This window comes from Mus caroli, chromosome 19 (assembly GCF_900094665.2).
Source record: "Mus caroli chromosome 19, CAROLI_EIJ_v1.1, whole genome shotgun sequence".
In the NCBI taxonomy this organism is placed as follows: Eukaryota; Metazoa; Chordata; class Mammalia; order Rodentia; family Muridae; genus Mus; species Mus caroli.
The window spans coordinates 55,698,721-55,711,380 of NC_034588.1; the positions used below are offsets into that span (position 1 = coordinate 55,698,721).

General features: G+C 49.5%; 1 protein-coding gene across 1 annotated transcript in view; it reads left to right on the forward strand.

Annotated features, from left to right (window-relative positions):
- Window positions 1-12,084, forward strand: part of Kcnk18 (potassium two pore domain channel subfamily K member 18) — a 16,976-nt gene extending 4,892 nt beyond the window's left edge. The window contains exon 3 of the mRNA XM_021152396.1: window positions 9,514-12,084. Coding sequence (XP_021008055.1) covers window positions 9,514-10,313 — 800 coding nt within the window. The 3' untranslated portion in view covers window positions 10,314-12,084. The remainder of the gene's footprint in view (window positions 1-9,513) is intronic.
- Window positions 12,085-12,660: the final 576 nt, after the last annotated feature.

Genomic DNA, 12,660 nt, shown 5'->3' on the forward strand with positions numbered 1-12,660 from the left:
GGGAGAGGGAGGGAGGGAGGGAGGAAGAGGGGAAGGGAGAGGGAGAGGGAGAGGGAGAGGGAGAGGGAGAATGAGGCCAGGTCATGGGGTTGGAAGGCTTCACAACCTTAGAACAGGGGCCTGTGCAATAGACTTCCAGCAGGGAAATAGTTGGTAGCTCAGCCTCCCAGAGACCTCCAGAGCTTCGGCAAAGACCCAGGAGGGAAAATGGCCATATGAAGCTTCTTCAAAAGCCCATGTGGGCAATAATGACAACCTCAGTTAGGACAACAGCTGTGATTGGAGAGCAGAAAAGGCCGCCTGGAGCAAGATCTGGAACACGGGGTGAAGACTCCAGGCTAGCACTGGGGTTTCTGGCTTTATGGGTAGGATGGGCAGGCTGGGAGAGTAGAGAGGATGGGGGCTGGATGCCCAGGGCTGCTGAGAAGGTGAACTTGGAGCTGCGCTGAAGGCTGGGACTGGAGAGTGGCTTCTGACCCTTGGCATCTAGGTGTCAGGTGACTCATTGGGAATGATGGGAGCTACAGAGGAGGGTGTGGCGTGGACGTGGAATGAAGCAAAGTGTTCAAGAATTGGGGTCCAAACACTATAGTGTGCTTTCTGTGGCTGCAAACATTTTTACACAATCCAGGCTATGCCCATGTCTGGTGCTCACAGAGGCCCCAGGAATGGGGCTATTTGAGCTCCACATTCTAAGCCCAGTGAGGTGATGTCACAGGTCAAGGTCACACAGCAAGTAGAATTGGTACCCACAAATGGACTAGTCTACTACCATTCCCTCAAGGGGCGGGAGGCTGACCTTGTGGGTCTGTGAGATGCTTCAAACCTTTGTCTTCTGCTCAGGAAGCTGTGCTTATGCAGCAGGTTAGCTCTGATTCCTGAGCCCCCTATGGAGCCTGGAGCACATGGTGGCCCTAGGCAGGGCAGGCTTCCCAGAGAGGACAGACCTGGTCGTCCATATCTGGCCTTTGAACTTGACTTGCATGTTCCCAGGATAAGTAAATGTCATCCAGAGAGAGGAGGTTCCTTTAAAACCAGGGAGGGGCGGGGGCTTGAAAAATGGGGTGCCTGTCTCGGGAAAAGAGTACTATAAACAGCCACTCATTTAAAGATGGGCTCTGAGCAGCCACAAAGGCATACACTGTCTTCTCAGAAGTCACACAAAGGCCAGGATCCTGAATGACAGAGGGTCACAGGAGCTGGGATGTGAATGTGGTCTTTCCTCTGTCTTGCATCTTTCTTCCTGTTGTCCCATAAATGCATGTCTGCAATTACAGTACCCTCTGGTGTGTGTGTGTGTGTGTGTGTTTGTGTGTGTGTGCTTGTGATTAATCAAGCCCACAACTTGCTCAGGTGAGGGAAGTACTGCACCACGGAACGCCATCCCCAGCCCTGATGTCTTCATGAATATAGTTCTTCTCATGCCCAAACTAGGCAGGCACAGTTATCATCCCCATACTCCAGATGGAGAAACTGAGGCTCAGTCACATAGCTCATGTACACCTGAGCCCTCTCTACTTCCTCTCTGTAAACCACTTGCCTCCCCAGCACATAGGAACAAGTGGCATGTTCCTTCCCTGGAAAGCCTGTCTGATGGCTGACAGGGACAATAGACAACAACCTATGGTTCACTAAGCACTAAGAAACACACAGAGGAACAGCTGAGAAAGGGGCAGGTCACACAGATGGGACAGGCCTTGGCTTGTCTCGGGAAGGGTGACGACTTCTTATGGACATGACCTGTGAGTTGGAGTCTGACAGATTAAAGGGAGGGAGCTTCCAGGCAGGAGAAATGGTCCCTGCAAAACCCCAACCTTAGTGGCCCCTTTATGGAAAAGTCCCTCTAGGAGAAGTGTCCTCAGAGCTTCCTATAGAGCTAGCCTCCAGGGTTATGGAAGAGACTTGGACTCTATGTCCTAAGCCAGCTCTGAGAGGACTTTAGTAATGAGGGCAGGTTCCAGGTTAGACAGCCTCTGGTCTGGCTGAGTAGCAGATAGGTCTGATGGGAAGGCCAAGCTAGGAGCTCTTAGGTCAGTCAGAGTTCTCATCAAGAGTACGGCCCCTTGTTTAGTCCCTGACCTTCCTGGGTGGCCAAAGGCCTGATATCATTGTCCTTCAAAAGAGCAAGTCCCCATCCTTAGGAGGGTTGGACCCACGGGAGCTACAGAGATGCTATTGAATTCTGCCCCTCATGTTCTAGGATGGCGGACTATAGTAGTCAGCTGTGGATTTTGGAGCCTAGTCACCAGGACTCAGAGCTGGGTAACCTCTAACAAGATGTGATCCTCTGAGCCTGATTCTGGGACTCATAGCTCCCTCACACTCCCACCAGACGTATCTCTAGGGCACTTGGAAAGGTGGACTGAGACCATATGTCAGCCAGCCACAGCACTTTCAACAGCTGCCTGACCACCTGACTGAACCCGTGGACAAGAAGATAATGTCATCTCCCTGCCTCCATACACACCAGGGAGAGGCTGGTGGGTGTACATACAATTCAGGGCATACATGTAGCTCCTATGACATTAAATATCAGGCTTCCTTCACCCTCTTGCTCAGCGGCCCACAGGGTCCACATCGCTTCTAGACATAAACGCATGTAATTTGAAAAGGGCTGACTATCTTATTCTAGAAGCTTCTCGTTTATCTCCTTCTGTCTTCCAAATGGCCTTATCAAGAGATAAACTCACTGGGTTACCAATAGCCAATGGATCTACACCTAAATGAGAGAGGGCAGTTAAAGAAGGACCAGGGAGAGCGACTGTTCACTGAGACCTCAGCATCTGTCTCTACACCACATGCAACTCAGAAACTCCAAGAGAGCTCTTGCAGCCATGGGTCTGGTTGAAGACAGGCAGGGTGGCTAAGGTGGGTAACAGGTAGAAACAGCTGCACAGCAAGGACCAAGTGATCGATAACCTCCATCAGTTCTCACAGGGCCCATGAGTGGGTCCCGTGATTGTTCCTGTCCTCAGGATGGTCAGGGCAGGCAGGGCAGTGATCAGTCCCTCTGTTAGCTATCTCTTCTGTTTCTGAGAGGAAATGCCAGAGAAGAGCCACTTAGTGAAGGAAGAACTGGGTTTGGATCACAGGTAGAGGGCACAGTCTCTCCTGGTGGGGCTGTTGTGTCAACAGGAGCGTGAGGCAGAAGGCAACGTGGCATCCAGTCAGGAAGCAGAGAGCAATGAAAGCTCGCTTCTGCTGTTCAGTGAGGGAGCCCAGCTCAGAGAGTTTATGGTGAATCTTCCCTTTGACCCAGTCTAGGAAATCACTCAGCCATGCTCAGGAGCTTGTTTCCATGGCGATCCTGAAACAGTGACAACTGATATAACTGTCACATTAACCATCACAAGCCCCAAGCTAAGTCCAGGCAGGGGTCAGAGGGAAAGAATTGTGGTACAGGGGAGAAGCCATCCCGAGTAAGATTCTGTCGAAAAGCTGGGGGCTGAGAGAACAAGATTAGGTTGTCTTTTTACCCCTCCTTCAAGAACTTGGTCAGATCTAGATCACAAAGTGGCCCTATGGCCACTGTGACCAGATAACTCTCTGTCATAGGAACCCAGCCCATTCATTGTAGGAAGCTATGCAGCATCTCTGTCCTCTACCTATTATTAGACACAGGAGCATGGCTCACACGACTGCCCCCAAGGCATCTCCAGGCTTTCCCTGGTGGAGTTTGCTGAGAACCACACCAGGATAGTATGACGGATCAAGGCATGTTGGACCTGTGGAGTCCGTACAACTGAACAGTGTCTTAACCCAGCAGTTCTCAACCTTCTAACGCTGTGACTCGTGAATACAGTCCCTCATTGTGGTGATTCCCCCAGCCATAAAGTTGCTTTCATTGCTACTTTGTAACTGTAATTGCGATACTGCTATGGATCACATGTAAACGTCTGTGTTTTCCAGGGGTCTTAGGTGACCCCTGTGGAAGGGTCATTCTAACCCAAAAAGGGTCGCAACCCACAGGCTGAGAACCTCCAGTCTTAACCAGTCAGCCTTTCTAAAACCTTGAGTTTCTCATCCTCTTGCCTCTACCTCCCAAGTGCTGTGACTACAGGTATGTGCCACAGTGCTTATGTAAGTGTGAATATTGACCCCAGAGCTGTGTGTGTGCTAGACAAGGACTCTACCAGCTAAGCCATCCCTGCCCTCTCTGATATACAGTAACACTGGAGACATTGTGCACACAGACCCTCAGCCCAGCTGCATATCCTAACCTCCTCCATATCTCCCATAACTCCCCCCTGAGCCCTACCCCAGACCTATTAGAATCCAGGCCCAGGCAGCCATATGAGCCCTCCAGGTGTCTCTAATGGGAGTCAAGGCCTCAAATCCCTGATGTAGTTGAAATACATTAGCTTGGTTTAAATCTCTGGAAGGCCAAACCACTCCCTATTGTGTGAGTCAATTAGGGAAGCCTGTACCCAAAAGTACCCTGGAAGAGGATGGGAGGGGAAGTAATGCCAGTACTGCAGTGACCACTGCTCAGTCCCTCTGCAATGCTTCTTCAGCCCTGCCTCTCCAACTCACCCGAAAGACACCTGGCCCTGATGCTACAAAAGAGACACCAAATAGGTGTGAGGCTGGTCAGTTCTCACCTGGCTCAGCCTCCTGAAATCAGGAAGAGAAATGCCTGGGCTATTAAATACTTGGCAGGCTAAGTGCAGTGGAGTGATTGTATCAGAATAACGAATGCATTATAGGAAGTGATGGTTTTCCATTCTGTGTTTCAGCATTCAGTAATTGGGGTGGATAGCCCATTCCCTGCACGGGGCTGTGTGTCCTCAGAGACTGCTTTCCCAGGGTTCTTTTTCTGGAAGGCAGCAGATCTTCTGGACCGTAAACATATCTCACTCAGAGGGTCTTAGGAAGCCCACCTTGGGTTGGACATGTTCCTGGGCAAGGTCTTGAGGTAAAAGGTTCAGGCTTTTGTGGAATGCAGCTATGTGACTGTCCAGAGGTCATCTGCCTTATCTGTTTATTGTCCATTAAATGTGGGCAGTAATGGAGATTGCCAGAAGTTCTGCTGTGCAGGGGATTTTGATCCTAAAAGGCACTTTACAGACTGTGCAAGCAATATTAGATTTGATCCTCTAAATTGAAATAAGCTTAACTCTATGCCCTGACCCTGGGAGCTGCAGAGGGGAGGCATATTACTTCTGAAGGGCTTCGGTTAGCTTCCTGAAGTGCGTGAGAACATGGCGCTTGTACCCTATCTAGAAAATGAGGTGCTTCTTGTGTGGGGAACTTGTTCATAGCCTGTGACATCCCTTAAGGGCTGAAGGCTCTGAGGGACCCATGTGACGCTTGGGCATAGGGTTAGAGTCAGCTTTGAACTTCCTATCTTCCTGCCTCAGCTTCCCAAGGAGTGGAGATTCCAGGCCCTGCTCTAGTACCTTGAGGACTAAGTCCTGCCCTTTGATTTTGCACCCAAGGAAATCGAGGCAGCAATTCAGAAAATGTCTTGGCTCAGGTCACAGAGCTCATGAGTCAGAGTAAGGTGGCCCGTTCCCTCATCTCAACCACTTGCTCCTCTGTGTCCGTTAACCCTGCCAAACTTCTGAATGGGAGCTCACTCAACAACCAGCCTCTCTGAGAGGATTCAGATGTGCCAGATCTGGCTTTCAATTCCTAGCACTTTTCATGTACTCCAAGGTATCTTCACCCACCCCCTTTTTCCAAGACAGGGTTTCTCTGTGCAGCCCTGGCTGTCCTGGAACTTGATCTGTAGACCAGGCTGGCCTTGAACTCACAGAGATCCATCTGCCTCTGACTCCTAAGTGCTGCGATTAAAGGTGTGCACCACCACCGTCCCAGCTGGTATCCCTTCTTTAAGTCCTTAGGTCCCTCTTCTCCCCAGAATCACCCCATTACCCTCCTGATCAATGTCTGCTAGCCACACTGGATGTCCTAGAGCTAGACCCTGTTCTATTGCTGTGAAGAGACACTGTACCAAGATGACTCTTTTTTTTTTTTTTTTTTTTTGAGACAGGGATTCTCTGTATAGCCCTGGCTGTCCTGGAAATCACTTTGTAGACCAGCTGGCCTTGAACTCAGAAATCCGCCTGCCTCTGTCTCCCAAGTGCTGGGATTAAAGGTATGTGCCACCACGCCCGGCACCAAGGCGACTCTTAAAAACAGAAAGCACTTAAAAGCATTTAATTGAGGGTTTGCTTACAGTTTCAGGGGATCAGTCTATTATGGTGGGAGCATGGCAGTTGCCAGGCAGACACGGTGCTGGAGAAGTAGCTGAGAGTTCTTTCTACATTAGGATCCTCAGGCAGCAGGAAGAGAGAGGGAGGGAGAGAGAGGAAGAGAGAGAGAGAGAGAGAGAGTCTAGGCCTGACTCCTGACTTGGGCTTTTGAAACCTGAAAAGCCCACCCCTAGTGACACAATCCTCCAACAAGGCCACACCTAATCCTTCTAATCTTATCAAAAAGCTCCATTCCCTGGCGAGCAAGCATTAAATACAGGAGCCTAACAGGGCCATTCTTCTTCAATCACCACACTGGCCTGTTTTTGATTCCTTATATATAGTGACAGCTTTACTCTGGAGACACTTTGGTTAAAATCTAGAATCCTCTCTAGGGAGACAGAGTCCTGAGCTCATAGCTTGGTGAGTGCACCGCGGGCTGGGTTTCAGCTCCCTGTCACACCTTTAATATATACAAATTACTCAGCTGTATAAGCCTGCCACAGGAGCATTGCATGTGGCCAGCTTTTGGTCCCTGAGCTAGCTAATCTTGATTGTCAACTTGATACACCTGGGAAGAGGACACCTCAGTTGTGGAATTACCTCCATCAGATAATTAACATGAGGGCATGACCATGTATAGAAGTTATGGCCCGGTTCTTCCTCCTAGCCCCATGCTCCCAGAAATAAGACTCAGACCCAAAATATATTTACAATACCTTGGCCATATACCTAGGCTCTACTCTGATTAGATCACAATAAAGATAACCCATTTATTTTAACATACATTCTGTCATGTGGCTGTCTCTTCCCATCCTCCCATAGAGTCTGGCTCTATCCCAGAATTCTTTCTCCTCCCAGATGTCCCACCTCCCATTTCCTGCCTAAGCTATAGGCCATAGGCTTTTTAATTGACAGGTGATACATCCATACAGTACACAAGTTATTCTCTCTACAATTATGGGGCCTTTTCTTGACTGCTAATTGAAGGCCCAGCCCACTGTGGGTGGTACCATCCTCAGGAAGCCAGGTCTGGTCTGTGTAAGAAAGGTGCTAAACACGGGCAGGGAACAAGCCAGTAAGAAGGTTCCCTCATGACCTCTGCTTTAGTGTCTGCCTCTAGGTTCCTGCCTCAAGTTCCTGCTCTAGCTTTCCTCAACAATGGACTATAACTTGTTAACCACACAAACCCTTTCCTCTCCCAGTGGGTTTGGACAGTGTTTAATCCCACAGCGAAAGTAAATGACGATCGCTCCCCTTTCCATCTCTGTTTGAATGCCCTCACCAAGAAATCTTCCCTCAGCCTAAATCCCAGATGCAAGCCTGTGTTTTAATCACCTTTGTAATAACTGCTCTGTTCCTTCTGGGACTGGGCCTCATTTCAAACAGTAACAGCCACATACAGTCACACTTGATTGACATCTGCTTCCCCTGAGCCAGCGGCTCAGCGAGGTCAGATCCCGTAAATGCTCATGCGTCCTCAGACAGGAGTCCACTGAGCACCCAGTGACCACTCACTGGATGAATGAACACACGAGTTAACTAACCCTGTTACCATGTGACCCCCGCCCAGCCCCCAGCCTGGGCGTGTGCGGTGCTTAGAGACAACTGAAAGGGGTCTGAATGAGAACCTTTGCCGACCACAGCTCCCTGCCTCCCTCCCTCCCTAGGTGAGGTCACATCCCATGGTCTGCACTTGGGAGACCAAATTTCCAACAGGGAGGCATAAGCAGAGAGGAGCCCAGTGTTCAACCTGCTAAGAATCACCTTCAATTCAATTTACATAGTTGATGTATTTTTCTGTATTAATCAAAGATTAAACACAAGTACACACAACAAAGTTTTTTCTTTGCTTGTCAATAGCTATAGAAACTCCAGTTGCCTATTCTGAGAGACCGCTGGCCCTGCTCTGGCTCCTGTCTCCTACAGAAGGGAGCACCCTTCTGTGAGTGTGTCAGAAAAACCGACCTTGGTGGGCCCTTGGCCAGTCAAGTCTTCCTAGATGACATTTCTTTCCCAAGACTCTCAGCATTGCTGGGCCTGAAAAACCTTGTAGACTAGACTCCCAAATTGCACTATTAATCAGACATATGCACTGCCCCTTGCCTCAGTTTCCCCATTTGTAAATGATGAGAACACCTCTCCGGGAAAGCTGACCACTCACCACCCACAGCAGGTGCTTACTAAGTGGATGTTAGCTCTCAGGGCATCACATATACTAGCCTACAGCGCCATAGGTTCCAGCCTGGAAGGAACTTCCTAGCTAGTCTGCCCCTTCTCCATGCTGAAGTGTAAAACATGTGAGCAGTCAGACAGAGGTCTGTGAGGTTCAGGGCTGGGCTGTGAACCCAGGTGGTTCCATGTGAGCCCTGCATGCTGAAAACCTCCCTGTCACTCATGCACAGCTCTGACCACATGGTTGTAACTTTGGCCTCTTTCTATTGTTATTTAGTGCAATACACACTGCTATCCACACCACTGGCATATAATAAATGCTTGTTACATAAAAGCAAATATACCAAGAGGTCCAGACGCCCTAAGAAAAGGGCAAAGGGAGGATGCTTTGGGACAATGAAAAATGCAGTGAGAACTACTACTTCACATCTGTGCTCTTCAAGGTGAGCAGAGCCCAGACTCAGGGGAACACACCAAAATAGCCTCAGTAAAATGGGAGACAATTGCTTCGTCCCCAGTGTGTCCCCTGCCAAAGACATTCTCAGTCTGGATATGAGCTGCCTTTCTTCTTTCTTATCTGCCTGTCTTAGATGGGGTTTTCCTGCTGTGAGTAGTCACCATGACCAAAGCAACTCTCATAAAGACAGCATTTAACTGGGGCTGGCTTACAGGTTCAGAGGTTCAGTCCATTATTATTATGGCAGGCATGGTGCAGGCAGAGCTGAGAGTTCTACATCTTCATCTGAAGGCTGCTAGTGGAAGACTGGCTTCCAGGCAGTTAGGATGCGGGTCTTAAACACACCTACTCCAACAAGGCCACACCTCCTAATAGTGCCACTCCCTTGGCCAAGTATATACAAACCATCTTACTGCCCTTCTGTCAAAATACATGCCACACACTGTGGGTACTTTGGAATAAACATTTATTTATTTGTGCATACATTTATTTTCAGCACTGGGGATTAAACTTGCAGCCTTATGCTTGCTAAGCATAAACTCCCCGTGAGTTGCGCACCTCACCCAGGATGAGTATTTTTTGCTGTGTAAAGTTCATGCTAAGGAGAAGAAGCAGCAGGTTTCTTTTGAGCCTCTGGTTCATGATGGGAGACTGATACCAACACCAAGCTGTCTTGTTTCTCAGGTTATGGCCACATGTACCCTGTCACCAGGCTCGGTAAGTTCCTGTGCATGCTGTATGCGCTCTTTGGAATCCCTCTAATGTTCCTGGTCCTCACAGACATAGGAGATATCCTGGCCACCATCTTATCCAGGGCTTACAGTCGGTTCCAGGCTCTCCTTTGCCTCCCCCACGATATCTTCAAATGGCGCTCCCTCCCGCTCTGCCGGAAGCAGCCTGACAGCAAACCGGTGGAGGAAGCCATTCCTCAGATTGTCATTGATGCCGGTGTGGATGAACTCCTAAACCCACAGCCCAGCAGGGACCCCCCCTCTCCGAGCTGCAATGTGGAGCTGTTTGAGAAATTAGTTGCCCGTGAGAAACAGAACGAGCTACAACCACCCACACGTCCCGTGGAGAGGAGCAACTCCTGTCCCGAGCTGGTGCTGGGGCGACTATCCTGTTCTATTCTCAGCAATCTGGACGAAGTGGGCCAGCAGGTGGAGAGACTGGACATCCCTCTCCCCGTCATCGCCCTGGTCGTCTTTGCGTACATCTCCTGCGCGGCTGCTATCCTTCCCTTCTGGGAGACCGAGCTAGGCTTCGAGGATGCTTTCTACTTCTGCTTTGTGACCCTGACCACCATCGGGTTTGGGGACATCATGCTGGTGCACCCTCATTTCTTCCTCTTCTTCTCCATCTACATCATCGTGGGCATGGAGATCCTGTTCATTGCCTTCAAGCTGATGCAGAACCGGCTCCTGCACACCTACAAAACCCTCATGCTGTTTGTTTGCCAAAGGGAAGTTTCGCTACCTTGGTAAATGAAGAGGGCTCCGGCATCTCCGCCGGCATCTCCGTGAACTACAGATGTGAGCCCCACAAGCTTCCCACACCTTGGTTTTATACAGGGTTAGAAGCTGGGCCCTGGTGATCTGACATCCAAGCTACCGAGGCTTGGGGAAACAACCTACTTGAGGGCCAGATTCAGCGTCAAGGTCCCTCAGGAACCTGGCCACACCATTACACATGACAAGTGGAAAGGCCATCTCTGTTGTTCCCAGTCGAATTAGCATCCGTGTCTGTCTGAAAGACACCATTTTAAAAATATGAAAGAACCAGTGATGTCACTGCTTTTTGTGTGTATGTGACAGGAAGGGGAAAAAAAAAGACCTTTGTTTTTTGGCATTTGTACTTTGAGGGAAGTTAAAATCTTCCCAAGTGGCCCCAGCCTCCCCCGATGAGTCAAAGTGTATCTAGGTTTCCCGGAATGGCTGCATGAATGCACTTGACACCTGCCCTACCCCGGGCTGCTGACATCACCAAGCAGAGTTGTTACCTGGGAGAAGTCTTCATGGCTGGATTCTAGTAGAGCACCTGTCTCATTGCTTAATGGTGCCACTTGTGTGAATTCGATTTAACACTGTTGTCACATCAGAGATGGATTGGTCACTCCCCACCCCAGGTAGAGACATTCAAGAGCTGCCCCTGAGTGGCTGATGTGGAGTAGATATGCCACCTGTGTCTTGGCAACTTACTCCCTCTGTGGACTGTCTTTGGACAGTGAGGTGTGGGTCTGTGCTGGACCAGCTAGAAATGTCACGGAGGGAGCAACCTTCATCCATGACAATGGGTGGACAGATGGCACCAGCTGCCTTGCCTTTCCTATGCAACAGCTCTGGGCTATGCTGTATACCATCTCCCCTCTTACCAGCCAGCTTCAGGTGATCATTAGCATACTCATTTCAGAGTCCCCCTAGTCTCTGTTCCTCATCATCCACTCTCTGCCCCCCCCATCAGGCTCTCTGGGGTCCCCTCCTATAGAATATACCCTAGTTCACATCTGTCTCCAAGCAGCTTTTGAGGACCAAGAAAAGGACAGTGACAGATGACACAGAGATCTGGTTGGCAAGATCGGGGAAGGACACACGTCCTTTATTTTATTATTGTTTCTTTTATTTGAAGGTTATTGGAAATACCTCATGGCTGTATCTTGTCTCCCTGAGCTGGCAAGCTTAGAAACATGAGTCCTGCAATTAGCAAAGTTAGTTCCTGGGTGAGTGGTGGCTGGTGTTGCAGAGGGGAGCCACAGGGGGGAATGCTGTGAGGTGGTAGTTTGAAAGCAGCTGGCCCTTAGGGGCTCACTATTGTGTCTTAGATTCCAGCCGTTGCCAAAAGCGGCTTCTCAGGAGGGTCTTCAGTTTCTCCTTCTGGGTCCTTCTCCCTCTTCCCTGCAAGGATTAAATTCTAAATTCCGCCAACCCTTGAAGATCTACCTCAGGCACTGGAATCCACAAGGTGTGAGCAAGAACCATTGCAAAGACAAAGTGCCCCAGGGTGAACCTTCAGGCCAGTGCTCCTGGTTTTGCCATCTGGCATTCCTCAAGCTTTGTTTATACTGGTAAGGTGTGGCAAAGCCCTGCAAACCCAAATTCATTGACAGCTTCGCCCTTCAAGGGGCTCACCATGGGGCTGGAGGTTGCCTAGAGGTTCTACAGATACCCACCAAACACTGGACGTTTATCCAGATTGGTATAAAGCAAACCTGAACCAAGTGAATCCTCAGAGCATTAGTGACTTCATGAAAGGTAGTGTGAACTCCTCAGTAACTTCCACCTTTCTTTCTTGGTTATCTATCATCTATGTCTGTCCGTCCATCTGTCTGTCTGTCTGTGTGCATGTGCACATGTGCCAGGGTGTGTATGGGGTGCAGGTAGCAGAGGATAATCTGTGGAGTTGGTCATCTTCTTCTATCATGTGGGTTTTGGTGACCAAACTTAGACTGTCAAGCTTGGTGGCCATCAATTTTGCCCACTGAGACATCTCATTGGCCGTCTGTTATTTCTGAGACAAGGTCTCATCTAGTCCATGGCAGCTTTGGATATGGCACATAGTCAACAATGACCCTGAACTTTTGACCCTTCTGCCTCTACCTCCTAACGTGCTGGGGTCATGGGAGTCTGCCACTACACCTAGCTCACTCCACGCTGAGGACCAAACCCAGAGCTTCATGTGTGCTAGGCAAGCACCTTACCTACCAAGCTACACCCAGCCCTGCCAAGTTCTTCTCGGGGCAAAGACAGACATGGAGGCTGTTAGGAATGCATACTATGCAAATTAAATAGACGAATTGCCTTGCTGGTCCACTTATCCAGTCTGCTAGCAACAAAA